Source organism: Leucoraja erinacea, chromosome 40, assembly GCF_028641065.1.
Source record: "Leucoraja erinacea ecotype New England chromosome 40, Leri_hhj_1, whole genome shotgun sequence".
Lineage (NCBI taxonomy): Eukaryota > Metazoa > Chordata > Chondrichthyes > Rajiformes > Rajidae > Leucoraja > Leucoraja erinaceus.
The window spans coordinates 1,921,919-1,942,196 of NC_073416.1; the positions used below are offsets into that span (position 1 = coordinate 1,921,919).

The 20,278-nt window shown below is 41.7% G+C and overlaps 1 protein-coding gene across 2 annotated transcripts in view; it reads left to right on the forward strand.

Moving 5' to 3' along the window:
- Nucleotides 1-683: 683 nt before the first annotated feature.
- Nucleotides 684-20,278, forward strand: part of tmem106c (transmembrane protein 106C) — a 34,592-nt gene continuing 14,997 nt past the window's right edge. For both annotated transcript variants that reach the window (XM_055664620.1, XM_055664619.1), the window contains exons 1-6: nt 684-936; nt 14,011-14,074; nt 14,770-14,929; nt 16,370-16,510; nt 17,718-17,767; nt 20,037-20,090. In XM_055664620.1, coding sequence (XP_055520595.1) covers nt 750-936; nt 14,011-14,074; nt 14,770-14,929; nt 16,370-16,510; nt 17,718-17,767; nt 20,037-20,090 — 656 coding nt within the window. In that variant the 5' untranslated portion in view covers nt 684-749. The remainder of the gene's footprint in view (nt 937-14,010; nt 14,075-14,769; nt 14,930-16,369; nt 16,511-17,717; nt 17,768-20,036; nt 20,091-20,278) is intronic.

Consider the following 20,278-nt stretch of genomic DNA (forward strand, 5'->3'; position numbering starts at 1 on the left):
GAAGTGGAAAAGCTTTTCCCACTGAGAGTAGGGAAGATTCAAACAAGGGGACATGACATGAGAATTAAGGGACTGAAGTTTAGGGGTAATATGAGGGGGAACTTCTTTACTCAGAGAGTGGTAGCTGTGTGGAATGAGCTTCCAGTGAAGGTGGTGGAGGCAGGTTCGTTTTTATCATTTAAAAATAAATTGGATAGTTATATGGACGGGAAGGGAATGGAGGGTTATGGTCTGAGCGCAGGTATATGGGACTAGGGGAGAATATGTGTTCGACACGGACTAGAAGGGTCGAGATGGCCTGTTTCCGTGCTGTAATTGTTATATGGTTATATGGTTATATAAGATTATTGAATGGCGGTGCTGGCTCGAAGGGCCGAATGGCCTACTCCTGCACCTATTGTCTATTGTCAGACAGAAAGTGGAAACGAGTCATCCACTATCATGAGCAACTGGCTAAGTAGAAGGAGATGAGTTTGTTTTTTGTTTGTAAATGACTGAATGATGGGCCTTTTCTGGCCCACTCACCGCTGGCTTAGAAACGCCTCAAGACACGAGTTGAAGACGCGCGCGCCACCGAAGGTTGCGTTCGTTGTGAAGCGCGGCGGGCGCGGGCGGCGCTTGCCCCGGCGGGAGCCCGCGCGCGGGGAGGCAGGGCGTGGCTCGCGTGCCCGCGCTGGGAAAACGCGCGCGTGTGCGTGTGTGTGTGTGAGAGTGTGAGTAACGGCGGCCTGCAGTGATGGGCTTTGCAGATGTCAGTGCGGGCTAGTAAAGGCAGCCAGCGGAAAGAGCGGGCTCTCGATGGAGACGACGGTGAGGATTTACTGGGAGACAGCGACGACCGACAGGAGGATATAGCGCGCTTTCCTTATGTGGAGTTCACTGGCAAGGATAGCGTCACCTGCCCGACGTGCCAAGGCACCGGCCGCATCCCCAAAGGTAAATGGGAGGATGTGGGCTTCTCGTCACTCGGCACCTTCGCTCCTCTTGGACATCTTTTTCAGGCTTCGTAAACACAAGGCGCATCCGTTCTCGGGGCTTTCTTCCCTTCTCTTCCCCACCCAATTAGTAGTATCTGTGGTGAACTTTGCCACTGTATGCCTGGTACTGGAGCATCCATTGTAACCGCGGGAGGGCGAGAAACGCTGCAGATGATATTATGTGTTCAAGAAGGAACTGCAGATGCTGGAAAATCGAAGGTATACAAAAATGCTGGAGAAACTCAGCGGGTGCAGCAGCATCATAGATGCTGCTGCACCCGCTGAGTTTCTCCAGCATTTTTGTATACCTTCGATTTTCTCCAGTTTCTCCAGCATTTTTGTATGCCGCAGATAATATTATGCCGTTTTTTTTGCCCTTCAGTAATCTGTTCTTGCAATCCTGCTTGAGTTTGGCACGATTTTGATGTTCTGTGACCTTTGTTGTCATTGTTTCGGCGAATCTTTGAAATGGATCGCCTGCACAATTACGGCGACTTTAAGAGTTTTATTACAAGGACAAATCAAAACTCGGTGTGTTGTTTTCCTTTCTTTGTTTACAATCCATTAAGAAGCTGGCAAGGTACAAAATGGCAAGGTGAAAAGTGCAGTCATCCCCAATACTGAAGCAAAACCTAAAAGAATGAGGGGAGGGGGGAAGAGAAACACCTGTGGTGTTTTGTGTTTATACCACACTTTTTATGCAGTAAAATGTCTCGGGATGTTCTGCATGTGTTATCAGCCAAAGTTTCACAGTCGCCAGCGTAGCGAATTTCTCGATAGACTGGGTCATTAAATTTTAGAAAGGTTTCCAGAGTCTGAAGAAGGATCTCGACCCCGAAAGGCCGCCCATTTCTTCTATCCAGAGATGTTGCATGTCCCGCTGAGTTACTCCGGCATTAGTAAGGCAGCTGTAAGAATGGCCGACAGTCAAATTATTTAATTGAGCTAATAATGTGGGAGTGAAATACAAAACGGTGGGAGGAACTCAGTGGGTCACCGGTCCTCTGTGGAGGCATAGGGGTGATTGATGTTTTCGGTTGAGTGCACCATTTTCTTGAAGAGTTTCTGAATATGTTAGTTTAGTTTATTGATACTTGTACCATGCACAGTGAAAAGTTGTTGTTGTGTACTAAACAGTCAACGGAAAGACGATCCTTGATTACAATCGAGCCATCCACAGTGTGGAAACAGGATAAAGGGAATGACGTTCTGTGCAAGAGGAAGTCCGATTAAATGTAGTTCAAAGGTCTTCAATGAGGTAAATGGGAGATAGGACCACACTCTAGCTGATGAGAGGACGGTTCAGTTGCTTGATAACAGCTGGGGAGAAATTATCCCTGAATCTGGAGGTGTGCGTTTTCACACTTCTATTCCTTTTGCCTGATGGGAGAGAGGAAAAGAGGCAGTGACCGGGGTGGGACTGGTCCTTGATTATGTTGCTGGCCTTGCCGAGGCGATGTGAGGTGTAAATTGAGTCAATGGAAAGGAGGTTAGAGGTATAATGGTCTGGGCTGCGTCCACAACTCTCGGCAACTTCTTGTGATCTTGGATGGAGCTCTTCCCAAACCATACTGTGATACAACCGGATAAAATGCTTTTTAATTTGTATCTGTAGAAGTTGACGAGGGTTGTTGGGGACATGCCAAACTTCCTAAGCCTGCTAAGGAAGTAGAGGTAGACACAAAAAGCTGGAGTAACTCAGCAGGTCAGACAGCATCTCTGGAGAAAAGGAGGTAGAGGTGTTAGTGTGCTATCTTGGCTATTGTGTCGATATGGGTGGTCCAGGACAAGTTGCTAGTGACATTTACTTTTGGGTAAAGATCACCAGCTCTTTTGTTGTATGCTGCCTGGTTATCATGCAACAAAATCTTTCACTGCACCTCAGTACACGTGACAATAAACTAAACAAAAAAACCTGACATTGAGAGAAAGGTTATGGTCTATTGAATCTGGATTCTGAAAATGATGGTTCTGTCCAGGAGTCTGGAATTGAGGCTCTCAGTGACACTGGGACAAGCAGCTTACCAGTAATAGGGAATAGAGTGTGAGAGGTTGAAACACTGCTCTCCCAAAAGTGAGTTGTGGGCAATAGATGGTTGGAAATTTTGTTTTGTAGTTAAAAGAATTGGTGAAGAAGTTGAGCTAGATATTACTACATTTCTATGAAAATACCCATAGAAGTTCAATCACATTGAGATTTTTGTCACTTTTGTTGAGAAATGTTCTGACTTGAGAGGCTAAGTGGTCCATTGAGTCTATTCTGGATCTCGGTATTTCCATCACTAATTTTTCATGTAACCAATTCACTATTTCTCACGCCCATCAACGAATCTCCTTTTTCTGGATTCTACAACTCGTCTGAGAGTGGACAAACACCAGGATTGAACCTGGGTGGCTGGAACTGTGGGGCAGCAGCAGCACTACCTGCCTTCCATTGATCCACCTGATGTGATTTCTGCATCAGAGTGCATGGGTTGATGCTGTTCCCTGTGTAAATATGGACCACATTGTTTTATGGAAAGCCCAGCAGAGTCCCAGGGAAAATCCTGCCACTGCAGCACCAGATTTAGGATGCCTACAAGATGAGTAAATGCATTTGTAGTCCAGCCTGCGATTGTTTGAGTCCTCGGCCACAATTTATAATTCCCTGATCAACACCTATCCTCATGGCCACCACCCTTTGCTCCCCATACCCACCAGTAAAAGGGGAAAAAAAGTTATATTTATTAACTCTCTGAATGGAATTTGTATTAACAGTGACAAATTTAACATGAATGATGTTGAGTATGGAGGTGGAGCGGACAGAAGTAAAAGTTGAGGAGCCCATTGCTATGGATTTGGACACTTAACCATGCCATAGTGCTGAATGCTTATGATTGTTGGGCACTTTCATACCTCTCCAGAAATAGAACTGTTCAATTAATGCATGGATCAACCATGATGCTGTTCTCTGACCAACTTGTGTTGCAGGGGAGAAAAAAAATGAGTGTGGTGTTGAAGTGTGCCTGTTATAGAACATTCTGCAGTTGGCCCAGTCAAATTTGTATAATGTTACTTATCCCTACCTTTACCATGCACTTGCCTATGAGTTTTCCCATTAAATATTCTGCACTAATTCTTTGGCATAGGAAATGCCTTGCCAGGGTGAAAGGCCACTTTTTATAATGCCCTGGTGTTTGGGATCTAAATTTAAGTGGCAGGCACTTGACCAAATGTAGCTCACCAATTTGTACATTCACACATTTCTGGGCTACGAAGTTCATTAATGCTAAAGGGAACAGTGCAAAAGAAGGGTCCTGACCCGAAATGTCACCTACTCCTTTTCTCCAGAGATGCCACCTGACCTGAGTTTGTAGCATTTTGTGTCTATATTGTAAACCAGCATCTGCAGTTCCTTTCCACACATTGCAATTTCTGTTCTGCTCTTTTAAGTAACTAGCACCACTGCCTCCAGAATGTTTATAAAGGTAAATCCTGCAGCTGGAACACCTTGATTCTGGTTACACATGCACCTGCTGAAGTGGGCCAACAATTGGTATTCAACTTTATTGACCTTCCCCAGCCATTTGCAGCTAGAACTACATGGCTGCAATGGATGACTTCTCTAACTTTAAATGTGGTTTTGCTGCTGCCCGTGGTGTACTCTAAATGCTAATAGGATGGAAATGACACACTGTAAAATACTGTAACAAGTAGCTGGTTTTTGGGCAGATAAAACTCTTGATCTGCCTTGTGAATTCTCCACTAGTATCGAGCGTAGAGAAAATGTTAGGGAGATAACCAGAATTTTGTTTTTTGTTATGCTTCTGGTGAAGAAATGTTGTGAGCCTGTACTAAAACTAGTTTGCTGGAAGGGGTGGGAGATTTGACAAGTGCAATCAACCTGGCGTGCACAATCAAATAGAACAAGTTGTCCTAGAACTTTAGTTCTATAATAACAGACACTCTTCAACACCACACAAATTATTTTTTTTCCCCTGCACACCATACGCAAGAAGAAGCTGGTTGGGGAGGGTGTAAAATGCTGCTGTGTTGCAAATAGCATATGCAGCTTCTGACCTGCTTGTGTAGCTACAGTATTAGTAGTTGATCCAATGTAATTACAGCTGCACTCTACAGGCATCATGACATGGAGAGATTTTTGCCTTCCATGAGGTCAGTTGGTTTTGCATTCTCTCTATTGACAGGATTGACTTAGTGAATTAATGAATACAAAATAAAATGGGTTAGATTGTGCTGGGTCTCCTCATTCAGGGCTTGATTGGAACAAAATTAGATTATCTCATTGGGCTTAGAGTGCAGGATACATCCAGCTCATGAGACTGTTCATCTGGCATATGCCCACTTTGAGAGCCTCTGGCACTGAGGGCTGAGTTGATAAGCTGTACTAATCGGCTCTGCTCTCTTCCATGAGGATTGTGAACTTGTAGCAATCGACTCTTATCTAAAATGTAGCCGTTCGACGTAAATACACAGCAGATCTTGTAATTAACTAAATCTGTCAACTGCTAGTTTGCATTCATCACGTTGCTGCTGGTTGAAAGTATTTAAGACAGTTCCAGGCTATTGATCATGTAATTGCTATACATGTGCAGGAGGAGGGAGGCCTTTTGATCCATCAAATATCAGCCAGCTGCTGGTGGAGCAATCTTATCAGTCTCATTTCACCATATCTTTCACTGTAGTGCTGCAAATTTTACTCAAGTTCCACTACTTCCCTTTTGGGCGAGGAAAGGAGAGAATGTAACACTGTCGGTATCACTTCGCGGTTGCAAGTATTAGCAGCATATGTTAGTGGGGATTAAAGAGCCGGTGGCTGCATTTTGGCAGTGACTTCATTACTTTGCCTCTGGATTGTTTAAGTCTTTTGGATTTAACAAAGCTAGCAGTAATGAGCAGGCAATGTAGATGCAAGGAACTGCAGGCACACAATACTGGAGTAACTCAACAGGTCAGGCAGCATCCCTGGAGAGAAGGAATGGGTGACGATTTGGGTCGAGACCCTTCTTCAGACCCACTGAGTTACTCCAGCACTTTTTTGTTTGAAAAGCAGCATCTGCAGTTCCTTGTGTAGCAAAGAACTGCAGATGCTGGTTTAAATGGGTTAAGCAGCATCTCTCGAGAGAAGGAATGGGTGGCATTTCAGGTCGAGACCCTTCTTCAGAAGAATACCTGGCGCATTTAAACCAGCATCTGCAGTTCTTTCATACGCAAGGAACTGCAGATGCTGCTTTTCAATTTTTTAAAAAAAAGACAGTGCTGGAGTAACTCAGCGGATCGGATGGTACCTCTGGGAAAGATAGATGGGTGACGTTTTAGGTTGGTTTCCTTGTTCAGATTGATTGGGGGGGGGGGGGGGGGAAAGAAAGCTGGAAGAGGAGGGGCAGGACAAAGCCTGGCTACTGAAAGGTGGATACAAGTGAGGTGGGAGGGGTTGATGGGCAGGTGGTTGGACAAAGGCCTACAATGGAAAAAGAAAAAAAGGTAAGATTAGGATAGAGGTGAGAATTGTGAAGGCAGAAGAGGGAATATAGATGGAAGGGGTGAAATGGGTGTGAGTCCAGGTGGGGGAGGGTGGAATGTATGGAAAAACTGGCTGTAGGTTATTCAATGTTCATTTGCAGACTGCAGAATATGTTCATACATAGTGATTGAAGTATACATCAGTCAGGGGAGAGTTTGTTCTAATTTGCTAGTCTGCAATCACAAGTAGACAAATGCTGGAGAAACTCAGCGGGTGAGGCAGCATCTAGAGTCCAAGTATTTCTGTAGGTTTTCATATTATTTCCAGGGAGCTTCTTGGGTCTTTTTTTTGTCCACACTGTAATCTCTCTGCATCTCCAAGCAGTTAACGGGTAGTTTGCTCCAATGAGGTCTACCCTTTTTAAAGTCTGTGTTTCATAATCACAAGGATATGGGCGTTGGTGTGATTAAACCACAACCACTTGACAACATAAAATCTAATTGACATGCTGAAAATAGACTTTTGCTTGCTTCACTGTACACCAATAAAAATCTCTTGTGAAGGTCTGTGGCGCTCTGCACAGTGATATGGTTGTGGTTGTAAGCTGAATAGGGCCATTTCTTTGTAAGATACAAGTGAGGTAGCCCCATTGCTGACATCTAGAAATCAAACCCTTGATTTCACCCCCAACCCTTGCTTATACTAAAACCAACCCAGTTCTATAAGCAACCACATGTGGCTTGATCTGCCGACCATTGTTTTATGTAATTGTGAGATAGATTGACACTTCAGCTAAATGGCTACTTTTCAGATTAGGAAAGTTAAAATAACTGAAATCTAAAAGTTGCTGATGTACAAGGATGGACAAGATTCGTCCTCCTTCTGAAGTAATGAAATGGTGTCTGGATTAGTAGATGTAGGCTACCCACTATGTAGTGCTCCACCGATCCAGAGGAAGACTTTGTCACTGGGCAGCATATGGAGTATTGTGTGGGGTTGGTTACAACAGGTTCCCACTTCCACATCCCTCATCATTGTGGAGGCACAGTGGTGCAGCAGTTAGTGTTGCTGCCTTGCACCTTTAGTCCCAGGTTTGATCCTTGGGTGCTACCCTTGTGACCCAGTCTGTTTGGATGTTCTCCTACTCGCAAAAAAAGTGTGATTAGTAGATTAATTGCCTACTCTAAATTTCCCCTGTAAAAATGTAGATGGATGCTGGCAGTTGAGGAACTTGAGGATATTTTCAAGTAAAATGTGGGTGAATGGAATTAGGAATGCTGAGAGCTGGCATAGACTTGATGGGCTGAATGGTTGTCTCCCATGTCAATATGAAATCGCCATTACTCCTTTTCCATGTTCCAATGATTTGAAAAGCAGTGTGATGCTGATTGTATGACCCCCTGACAGACCAAACAAAGCACCAGCAAATGGCGAATAAAGGACAGCAACAGAATTCTAACCAACCCAATATTGGCAAGAACAGTCTTCACATTCCACCATGGCTTTTGGTGCAATTAGATCCCTCGATAGAATATTCTGTTTTAAGCCTCTCAAAGTAAACTAAACCATGTACAGGCTATTAGGTTAGGTACTTTACTATTGCCACAACAATAAACATTTGCAAGATGAAGTCTTGGGTGAGTATGCTCAGAAGCCAACAGGAACGTGTGGGGAATGTTGCTTTCCTCTCCCGCTACTGCACCAAATGTGAACTGTTTCCAGGTAGCAGTCCCATTACAAAACTTCTCAATTTAACTTTGCACCAAAGCAGCAGTTGCCAGAAAATTGGTGGTGGACCTGTATTATCCATGCAACTGGAACTCTGTCATGATAGTTTATTTTAAAGACTTGAGTCATCACTTAGCAAGATTCAAATAAGTTCTTGCGGGATAGAATTGTAAAAGAAATAAAGTCCTGTTTCTTGGCTAGCATATTTGATATTAATCTGTGACTACTGTGATTAGTTTGGTGTTTTTCACATATTATTACTCCACCCCACAAGATTCTTATCTTGCGTCTGAAAAAGGGTCTTGACCCACAACGTCACCCATTCCTTCTCTCCAGAGATGCCACTCATATGATGCTGAGTTACTCCAACATTTTGTGTCTTTTTGTCACGTTCTGGATTCGCAAGGGTAGCTGTTTCCCAGCGCCTTCAATCTCATTAGCCTTGGATGCCCCCCAACCGTTTTCTTTCTAACGTATTTCAATAATAAAAGAACAATCCCCTGCAGTTACCAAATGACTGTAGCGGTGCGTAGCACTTCATATGACACGGATACAATACCGCAAAGGGGAAAAGCTGGGCCAGGTACAAGCTGAAAGAATGACCTATAGGCCTCTAGAACTTTAAAATCTCTAAAGGGAGGGAGAAATAATAGTTTTAAAGATAAGGTGATGTGCACAAAGTCAACAGTAAATATTTGGTTCAAAGGATACAGGAAGTTTAGAGTAATGTCTGTTTCATTTTTCTAAGTGGGGGCCGGTGAGATGGCATAGACTGAAAGGATCTCTTGTTCAATAGTAATTTTATACATTATGGCCAAAGGAGAACAAAGTGCATTTTCATTTTGGGATATGCCGTGATGTCCGTCACTGAGATCTGGATAATACTGGGACATATACTAGTTTTAAAGAGTAAAGAACCCGGAAAATGGAGAGATCTTCCAATCCTGAGAAGGCGCTTGTGGCAATAGGGGGTTTGGAAGAAGAAATAAAGGTACATTGGTGGGGAGCAAGAACCTGGGTGGAATTTTGAAAGGATTGGGCATATCCGACTCCGTATCCGACTGCAGATGGTTCGACTGCCCAGACCGTGGGAGAATAAAGAGGGAAGAAGATTAGACTTTATTGCCTTCCATCACAGTGAGAAACGTGGGGAATCCGCCGTGGTGGATGTTTGTTAACTTTTATGTAGTGTGTGTCTTGTTGCTTTTTTCTGGTATGACTGTATGGTAAATCGAATTGCACTGTACTTTAAATGGCACACGTGACAATAAAGGACTGTTGCACCATATCCTGTTGACTGGGGTCATATGAATGATTAGGGTGAGTCACCTTCTAAGGATCGTGTGTGTGTGTACTGGTTGACGCCCAATAAACTGGGTGGTGAAGGGAATTTGGATCCGAGAAGTGGCAGCCACCTACGGATGAATGGGAGGAATTAGATTAGCAAACTTAATCTAATCTCTCTTTTTTGGAAATTTGCGAGATTTTGGTGGTGGTGGGGGGAAGGGAAGAAAGAATTGCTACCCATTTGTGCAAGGGCTGCAGGTTTCCTTCCCTAACATGGGTAATGTGAGGCTTTCACAATTGTCTGGTAACTTTTTAGACTCGCTGCTCATCTCTGTATTCCAAATTGTTCCTTCCCTTTTTGCTATGGTGAGATTTAAACTTTTGTGGCCCTTAATCCAATTCTTGAGTTGCTTGTGTAGTGAGAGGATAATAGTGCAATAGAATTTTGTATTTCAACAACAAACAACTGATGAAGAATGCGTTGCAGTGGTTCCAGTGAATGGCCAGAAATGAAAATAACCAGCTTTCTCATAACATTCTATCAAATCTCTTGAATTTTCCTGCAGGACTCTTTTAAGTTTTGAGTTAAAGTTAATATTTTATGTGAGGGAAGGCTTCCCAAAAACAAATCAATTTTGCATTTAAGCTTTCAAGATGTATGTCAAAAGCTTGCCATCCTCCATTGCATAGCATTTGAAAGATGTTAGCGTTTAGAGGGACCTGGATGTCCTTAATATGATTCATTAACAGTAAAGGGCCTGTCCCACTTTCATGACATCTGCCGAGTTTGACCTTGACTCGTACTCACAGCGTGGTCGTCACAAGGTCATAGGAGGTCGAAAGTAGGTCGTAGGAGGCCCTGATGCTAGTCGTAGGTACTCGCGGCATCAAGTAGGTCGGGGCTTTTTTCTAGCATGATGAAAAGTGTCCACGAGTAAAAAAGGTTGTGCATTAGGTCGTGAAAGTGGGACAGGCCCTTTACCATGCAGCTCCAACAGGTAGTCGGGGCAGCAAAATTGATCTGAAGAAAGGTCATGACCTGACACATCACCCTATCCATGTTCTCCAAAGATGCTACCTGACCCGCTGAGTCACTCTACCATTTTGTGTCTTTTTTGTAACCCAACATCTACAGTTCCTTGTAATAAAAGCAAACATACCATTTGCTAAAGATACATGACGATTGGAGCATTGGTTAAAACATTTTGCTTCAATTATGTGTGGCCCTGGTGAGACAGCATCTAGAATATCGTGTACAAGGTTTTTATTTAGGGAATGCAGTGAGGTTTACCAGATGGATTATTGGATCCTGACTGCTTGTATACATTTTAGAAGAATGCAAAACTAGGTTTGTTGAAACCTACGGAATTCCTGGTGAGGTAAATGTAGGGGTGACATTTCGCTTGGCTGGATCAACCACAACCTCTGGGATGGGGTCGGATCCCATCTTAAAGACTTGTGCACTCGAGGCAAAAATTAGGAATTTCTTCGCCTAGAGGGCAGTGAATCTTTGGAATTTTCTACTCCAGATCTTTGTGGATACTATGTCACCTAGTATGTTCAAGACTGAGATTTCAGTTAGTGAATTTTAATTTAAAATCAATCTTGGTTAATCAAAAGTGGTGCTAGGATAAAAATCAGCTGTGACCATGGAGCAGACAAAAAAGGGGCAAGCTGTTCCCTGCTCAGTTCTTGTGTTTATATCAACTTGGCTCCTTTGTATTTTTTTTTTTCTAATCTCAGTTAATTTAGATTTTGAAATGGATGTGAAGAGTAGCACAAATTTGTTTGCTGTTTTACTTGTTTTGGCATCCATAAAAATTTGGTGACTTCAAAAGTTGTGCATGAATGCCGATCCAATGCAGTCATTCGTTTGCCAACTTTCCATAACAACAGGACCTGCTGCACTTCTAAGTTTATATGTGATGTTATGATGATGTGAACTTGGCTCTTGTGCTTTTTTTCAGCGTGTGCTTTGCATCCAGAAACTGCTGAAACAAAGTTACAGCCTTTTGATAGTTCAACATTAAATAAAACTAAGTAATGGAAGATGAGGACTGTTTTAAGTTGAGCCATATTCAGAGTCCAGTGACCAGATGTTTATACTTTCAAGAATTTTTACAGAAGTTTTTCCCATCAACCATATTAAGTAGATTTTGATATGCTCGCCAAGATGCTGCTATTTTTCTTCTGACAAAACAGTACTGTGAAATCTCACACTCTGCAGCAACATGAGGGGGGGGGGGGGAAGAAGGGAGAGAAGGGGGAGGGGGGGGTGGGAGAAGGGTGGAAGAAGAGAGAAAAATAATACTGCTAAATGCGAAGCAGAATAATTTGATTATAAAGCTGATGTTTTAGCTTGTGGAGTGCAGGCCCAAAGTAAGGACATGAATTTTTAAATTCTGGGCCGCCTTTGTCTCCTGGCAACCAATATTTTTAGACCCAGTCCACCACTACCTGCCGGTTTTGGGTTGATAATCTTTGACCTTTCATCAGAACTAGGAAATGTTGGAAATTGCTTGCATTGTAGAGAAAAGTAAAGCAACCCCTTTAGTAAGGTGGAGAGTGCAGGCTGACTGACCTGTGGCAGAGCATTGTTGTTCACAGCTGATTCTCTGGATGGGGACGATGAACAGAAGAAATGGGAAAATTGTGGAACTGCAAAACGCTGCAAATGTCAGTGATCTGAAAGAGTTTGCTGACTAGAGCATTTCCAGCAATAATCTGCAGAAAGAAATCATGAGTTAAATGCTACAGGTTGATCATTCAACAACTGTCCAAGTCTGATACAATGGGGAAAGGCTGTTTATTTGAAGTTGTTAAATGCAGCTGTTGATGCTTATTATTTATTTTCCTATTCTGATGATAAGCTGCTGTTTGTCCATACTTGTGTTGGGCTCTGTTGGAACACATGCAAGTGAGAATTGATCAAGAGAGGGAGAATTGGTATTAGTAATTGGCAACAGGAAGGTCGGTGATGGGATTGCATATTGAAAATGTGTCTTATGCGAAACAGCCACTGACACTGCATTTCCTTTCTCCAGTTAAAGGAGATTGCATCACGAGCACCAAATGCAGTGGACTAAATTGGAATTGCAAGTGGATTATTGGGACATCAGCAGGGGGGGGATTATTGCTGCTTCCTCATATCATACAAAAATAGTTTAATTAACTTTGCATCCAGCTACCAGCTTGGTCTCGTTTTCACATTACTGATTCTTCCTCCAACTGCCTATCTCCTAGGATGCACGGAAAATGTCAACACCATCCCATACAACTGTATGAGTTACAACACCGTTCTTTACCTCTTCCCATATGCAATTATCACTTCAAGTAGTGATTTACATGCCAAGTGTGTAGCGCTGTGTATTGCTTTACGTGCCGGTCTGCGGCTGATAGCGCTTTGTTCCCGGGGTGGGGGGGAGGGGGGGGTATGGCCTCGCTCGGATGCAGTCCCCTGCCATTGGTTACAGATTGAATTTGGGAGCAGTGCTATTGACCAGGACTTACCAGCAGTGATTTCAACATCTGATTTCTTATCTGTATATAGGCAGAAGTTAGTTTATGTATGAGAGGGGTTCACCGACTGGCTGATTCACGATCAGCACCGTGGACGGAGGCAGAGCGGAAGAGAGAGGTGTGCTGCTGTAAAACTGACCCTGCGCATACCCAGACAAGTATTGTTTTTGTCCTCTCTTGCCAATAAAACTGATTTGTAACTAAACAGACGAGGGAGTCTTTTTCTGTTCGATTAGTCAGATCCTTGAACCTGTTCCCTTGTAACACCAGGAAAGCTGGAGAAACTCAGCGGGTGCAGCAGCATCTATGGAGCGAAGGAAATAGGCAACATTTCGGGCCGAAACCCTTCTTCAGACGTCTGAAGAAGGGTTTCGGCCCGAAACGTTGCCTATTTCCTTCGCTCCATAGATGCTGCTGCACCCGCTGAGTTTCTCCAGCTTTTTTGTGTAACCTTCGATTCTCCAGCATCTGCAGTTCCCTCTTAAACCCTTGTAACACCATCTCATTTACTACATCTCTGGGTAGATTGTGTGTGATTTTTAAGTCTTCCTTGTCTCAGCTGGCACCATCACCACTTGTGAAATTTTGGTTTCTTTAGCTTCCACCCAACCCAGACGTTCCTACTTGTTTTCATTTTTAACTTCTTTCCTCTAGCTCTGAAAGACCATCAACCTGGAATATTAACTTTTACTTCTCTCCACAGGTGCTGCCTGACCTGATTATTTCCAAAATTAACTTTTATCTGTAATATGGGCTTTTTTTTCACCCCTCGGTTTGGTTTTCTGGCCCTCTCACATTTTTATGTTCCTGGTGGTTTTGTAACATAGTTGCTCGGCTTTTATTAATCTTCTGCACCTCCTTTAGTATTCTAAAGTTGAGTATTATAACCCAAAATACTCAAGTTATTCATGGTTATATAACCATGGAAAAAATCTGCGGGTGGATATTAAGTAGTTTATTTGGTAATTTCTTTATTGCTTTGTTCTCTAATGCTGTAAATTTGATTTGCTGAGCACTCTAATTTTTGTTTTTCAGGGCAGATAAATGAATTGGTGGCTTTGATCCCATACAGTGACCAGAGGTTACAGCCACAAAGAACGTAAGTCTTGCATGGACTATAATCTGCAACTTGCTGTTACATATTGTGTGCTTAGACTTGTTAAAGCTTAAACTGGTCAGTTTTCCAATGCTAAATGTCATTAGGGAGGTCTCGACAGATTTGAAGAATTGATGTCCAATGAGCCCAATTTAGGCCTAGTCCAGTAGTGGCTGAGCTATAATAATTGGCCTTCACTGTCCTTGTAGTTGCAGAACTCGGCAATAACTGGGATTAACATTTTATATCGAGTCCTGCATTCACAATTCCAATGGACTTTGACTTGGCAGCAAACTAGAAATTACAATTAGCTGCTATAAATTCAGTTTAAAGGTTGCAGTATTTGAGGTTGGACGCCAATTTAAAATGACTACTTTCTCTTTTAAGAGGTGAATTTAGGTAAATTGGTCAATTTGAAAGCCTTAATGTAGTTGATTTTTTTTTTTTCGGGGAGTGGGGGGGGGGGGGGGGGGGAGAGAGAGAGAGGGGGGGGGTGCTTTTCATTGAAGAATGCCTGACTAGAAGGAGCAGGCAAATGGGTCTAGGCCAGAATAAATAACTAAGAAAATATATAGTTTTCATTTCGCTAATACTAAAGAGCTCGTAGTTAACATAATTATATTTCTGGGACTCTAACTATTTTGAAAAGGAATGCTTTCTGAAGGGAACCTTTAAATTTATCACTTTTTACATTTCAGGAAATTGTACGTCTTCATATCCATTTTCCTGTGCCTCTTCATATCTGGATTGGTTGTCTTCTTCTTGTTCCCTCGGTCAGTGGTTGTGAGTGATGATGGAATCCGAGTGGTTATAGTAACGTTTGACAGAAATAACTCCAGAGTTGTCATTGATATGACGGTAATGTTTGAAAATAATTCTCATTTATTCCATTAAAGCTATATCCTTGTGTTTTAAATGATATTGCTTTTGTCTCATCGCTATTCATTAAAAAAATGTTTGTACTTTTAATGCTTTCATATCAAACGGAATCCCAGACCTTGTTATATGGTTCATTTGCACCAAGGTCCAGCTGCTCTATAAAGAGGTGATATGGTTAAGGTTGGGCACTTGATAATGTGAATGGGTCTAAAATTCCAACTTCTATTTAGGACTGCTTCATCATTGTCTGGGATTTTACTTGTGTGTTGGCCAAAATGTCCCAATAACTTCGAGTAAGGACAGCCAACTCTGCAAATGGGAATAGCAGGGTAATGTGCAGGACATAAGATGTTAAACAATAAAACTTTCCCAGTATCCTAAAGCAGCTGTTTTTAAATACTTTTTTCAGGTAACCTACTTCAACCAAGTGTTCATCTTTGTGACTCAATCATAACCAGAAGTCTTTTATTATTTTTTAAAGACACCCTAAAAGTTAGTGTCATAAGAGAAAGATAGTTTGTATATATTTCACTATTGCCTGATGTTAGTTCAGACTTTTTGGCTTGCTCCAATCTCTCTCATCTGTATGTTGGTGTACAGTGAGTAAAAGCTTTTTATTGGATCCATTTTGTCTTTAAATGTGTTGTGAATTTCCCCCCCACCCATCAAATACCAGTAATATTTGAATCTGTATTTGTTTTCAGGGCTTTATAGCCCGCTTCTAACTCTCTAGCAGTGATCATGGATTATTTTATGAAATGTTATTATCATAAGACAAATGAGTGTCTGGACTGTTTTTAAAATTGCACATTGGATGTGACCTGCTTCAGTCCTGTCTTTTCATGAGTGTTTATTGAAAACTATTTGGAAGGGGGGGTTTACTGTGCTCACAATTGTGCATAGCTACTTTTCCAAAGATCAAAACAAAATAACTGGGTAATGCTGGAAGAGCTTGGAAGTCTCATCTGTGGGGCAAGTAGTTGATATTGCAGATCATGGGCCCTACAGAACTGAAAGAAGAGAGCATAGAGGTGAAGAGAACTGGTGGAATGCATGGGATGAAGTGCTGGCAACAGAACAACTACTGCAAAAGTTGGCATTGGGAACAATGAGTTAAAAATAAACAAATTGAAACTAAAGTAAAGAGGGAGGTGAAGCGGTGATTCAATACTGCTCCTTGAATAGGCTGTTCCTCAAGCTGGTGTTGTGCATCTTTAGAACAGCATAGAAGGATGAAGACCTTGGCGGGAATGGGACCGATTTTAAATGGCAGGTTACTGCAAGCTCTGGGTTGCCCTTGTAGTTTGATGTGATGTCGTGCGAGGTTGTTACTCGATCTAGGTCTGCATTGCTTCATCAGAAAAATGTAATGCCATCAGTCGTGTTATGCCTGAAATAGACTTTCTTTTTTAATTTCAGAGTACGCTCAACATTAGTAACTCCAATTTTTATACGGTTTCTGTCGATACACTTACTAGCCAAGTCCAGTACATGAAAACTGTGATTGGAACAAAGCAGATGAATAATGTTTCGGTTATACCACCTCTAAGTGAGAAACAGGTAACTTTGTGTTGGCTTTTCTTTGCCTGTTCTATTGTAGGTATTATGCTTCCTCGGACTATAGCGTAACTTGCTGTATTCTGGGTGCGAAATAGGTGCACTATGGAAACCAACTCCCACAGAGCTATGTGTGAGGCTTCACATAGCCATTTGCACTATACAACCTAAACCCCACCTCTCTGAACATGCCCATTGACTCTCCCCAGTTTCTATCACTCATCCACACACTTGGGGCAATTTGTAGTGGCCAAATAGTTTGCGTGCCTGCCCAGCTTTTGGGATGTGGGAGAAAAACTGAGCACCGCAAGGAAAGCCACTGACGGGACCCAAGGTCAGGATTGAACTAGGTAGCTGGAGCTGAGGTACCAGCACTACTAACTGCACCACCCTTAATGGGAAGCACCACATTAATTTCTGACTTTGAAACGAGACAAAACGTTGGTAGATGTGGTGTGCAAATTCATTTCTTGCCGATGTTTTATGGCTCTCAATGGCCAGTGGAACATAGTGGTAAATTTGGCATCATGCCCACTTAAGGCTAAATGGGCACCTAATTTTCCACTGATTTGATTCAACATTTGGGCCGTCCTTTAACTTGCTCAGTACTCATGAACAATGTAGATTAATCGGGCCTCGAGTCTTTGTACAAAAGAAGCTTCTGATAATGCATTGTTAAGTAAAAACAAGCATATACTATTTTACCACCTTGATACCAGAGGTAACAACCACTGGTTATTTGTTATAGCAGCTACTTCGTGTTCAAATGTAATAACATTGGAATGCAATAACGAGGCTAATGACTAAAGTTTTCGACTGCTGATTCTTACCTTGCCTATATTTAACTTCAGATTCACAATGTAGTTAACTCTTCAACTGGTTCAGTCGTATGAATAGTAAATGTGCGATGTCCACATTTTGTGAACAAATAAAAACGAGACAGTGACACTTTAGCACCTTCCCTACCCCACACTGCCCTTTCTGTCCTGGATCTCTTCCATTGCCAGGATGAGGCTACATGCAAATTGGAGGAACAGCACCTCACTTTAGGACTAAATTGCGAGGCTATGTTCACACCTTTTTTAAGTAGCTAATAGATAAGACCACTTGTGAAGAAAATAGATTGACCAGAAGTGAAAGTGATATTCAACTTTCTTGTTTCACCTTTTTCTTGTATCTATTAACTTAATCAATTAATTTAACTTTGCAGGTGAACTACACTGTTCAATTGGAATTTCGTGGAGCTCTAAACTATGTGTAGTAAGTAGTGTTTTGTTTTCCCTCTCCCCTTGTTCACTGCCTAAATGCTAATTACATATTTTGTACATGAATGGTGCGCTCCATGAGTGTTCAATTGATCCGTGCTAAAGTTTGAAAACTAGCCAAATGGCTGCTCTTGCAATACAAGTTATCCCAAAAGATCTAGTTTGAACATTTTATTTGCCTATTGAGAAGCAGAAATTAATCAAAGCAATGGAGCTTTTTAGTTAAAATAGTCGAGGATCTATTTTTGAAAAGGGCCACAGCCAAGAAATGCATGTTTAAAATCTGAGAGCCTGGCGTGGTATTGGGAACAGTAACTATTCTACACAATGTAGTTCAGTCTTTCCATTAATGAATGATACACAATATTAATTTGTCCCCGTGGGTTGTGTGCATGCTTGGATACAGGCACACTTGGGTGCTTGTAAATCGGCGATCATCTGTTAATATTGCAACATGTTCATTTTGGAACGGTTGACCAAACTGGTTCCATTCATTCCTTAAGGTGGCTCTTCTGAGTTTTGGGGTGTTTGGAGAATGGACAATACTTAGTTGTTTTGTAGGAAAATAGTTTGGATTGCCTTTCTCCCCTTTCTCCCACCCCCCATCTCCCCTTCCACCTATATTCCTTCCTCTGGATTCGCAATTCTCACCTCTTCCATCCTTGTCTTACACTTTTTGTCTTTCGTCCAGTCATCTGCCTTTCAAGCTTCCCCTCCTCCTATCATTTTCCAGGCGTTATCCAGTCCCTTTACTCTTCCAGCTTTCATTCCAACACACTTGATCTGAAGAAGGGTTCCGACCCGAAACGTCACCTTTCCATGTTCTCCTGAGATGTTGCCTGACCCGTGGAGTTACTCCAGCACTTCGTGTCTATTTTTGTGCTACTGTATGTAGCAATGTTACAAAATTTTGAGATTTTAAAAATCAAGTCTGCAATTTATCCCATCAGATAAAGCATAACAATAAGTTTAATTTGACACCAAATTCACTTTCATATCTCAAGTATTAAAAAAGTTATGGCCATTTTCATACTCGGAAATTAGCATCTTGTTCCCTATTGATTTTCAATGGACATTACAAAAAAGCTGTGATCTTGGATAGTCAAAAGCCCATTTCTTAAGGAAAGATTAACATTTTTAAATAGCCTAAGTGTCCAAAGATTATTCACAAATAATTCACAATATAACATGATTTTTATATCTAATTTACATTAATTTATAGGCCAAATGGAAGGAATTTAGTGTTCAATTGCTGTAAATAAATGCCCATTTAAATCGGCTTTCTAGTGGGTTCATGTGAACGCGCTGGTTTAGAACGTTCGCATCGCGCTGGATTAGTGCCCTCAAATGCCGAGAAAAATACTGCGGGATATAAAAAGCCCAAAATGAACTACTCGCTATAGATAACTTTAATTACAGGGTTATATATATGCCCCATTTAATGAAAAAATAAGGTACATACCTTTAATTGTTTGCTTTATAAAACCCTGGGGCTGCGAGAGGTTGCGGAGTGAGATAGTCATTTTAAAATTATTATAACTATTATTCGAGGCCTATAAAACTAATAATACCTTTTGCGACCGGGTCTTGCAGCGATTTTTCGTTAATGATTTACTAGGCTGAACATCTGCGGTTAGAACAGCCTAGTAAAAATCGCGTTTTAAACCCGCCCCCTCCAAACAGCGCCAAAATCGCGGACATGGCTGAGGGCAGATTCCCAATGACGATTCAGGTAGGTTTTGTAACATACCTACTGTATGATCAGCCACTGCCAGAGTGGAGCATGTTACAATATAAATCCTGACGTGTGTTTCCAGCGATTAATTGCCCCTTCTGGGACCCGTGTACGAGGGTAAATGGTTTTTGAGCAGGACGGGTTTTAACTTTGCTGATATGCTGGTACAAATCCAAATTTAGCTATTTTAATTAAGGCAATTTAAATATAAGCCTCCAATTGTAATGATTCTGATTTTATGAATTTCAGTCGGTGTGAGGTTGGAAGAATCTTGGAGTGAGACTACTTGGTCATTTCTCTGCCTTGAAATCTCACTCTCCTGAGATAGTGAAACAATCTAAAAAATGTAAACTATTAAAGAAACCATTGCTTTTTGGTGGGGTTGGGGGGGAAGGAAGCATTGAGTTTGATTTGGAATTGATCTCTGTGTGAACTAGCCTTTGCACTAAAGGCAAAAAGCCCGTGCAGTGAGCCAAATATCTTGCTCGCTTTGATTGGACTGATCTAACTAGTTTATTTTCTTCCACAGTACCTTTTGCACAATGCCATCAATCAAGGTCCATAATATTGTTGTCTTCATGCAGTAAGTTTATTCAGATTATTTTCCAACTAAATAGAATGAAGATGTGCACGTCAGCATTTGTGTTTTTAATATCTTGAAATAATATTTAAATTTAGCAACACTTTTTAAAAATAAATGCTTTTTACTATTTGTTTCATTAAAATGAGCTCTGTCAATTGGATTGTTACAGTTTTAGCTATGAGAAGAGC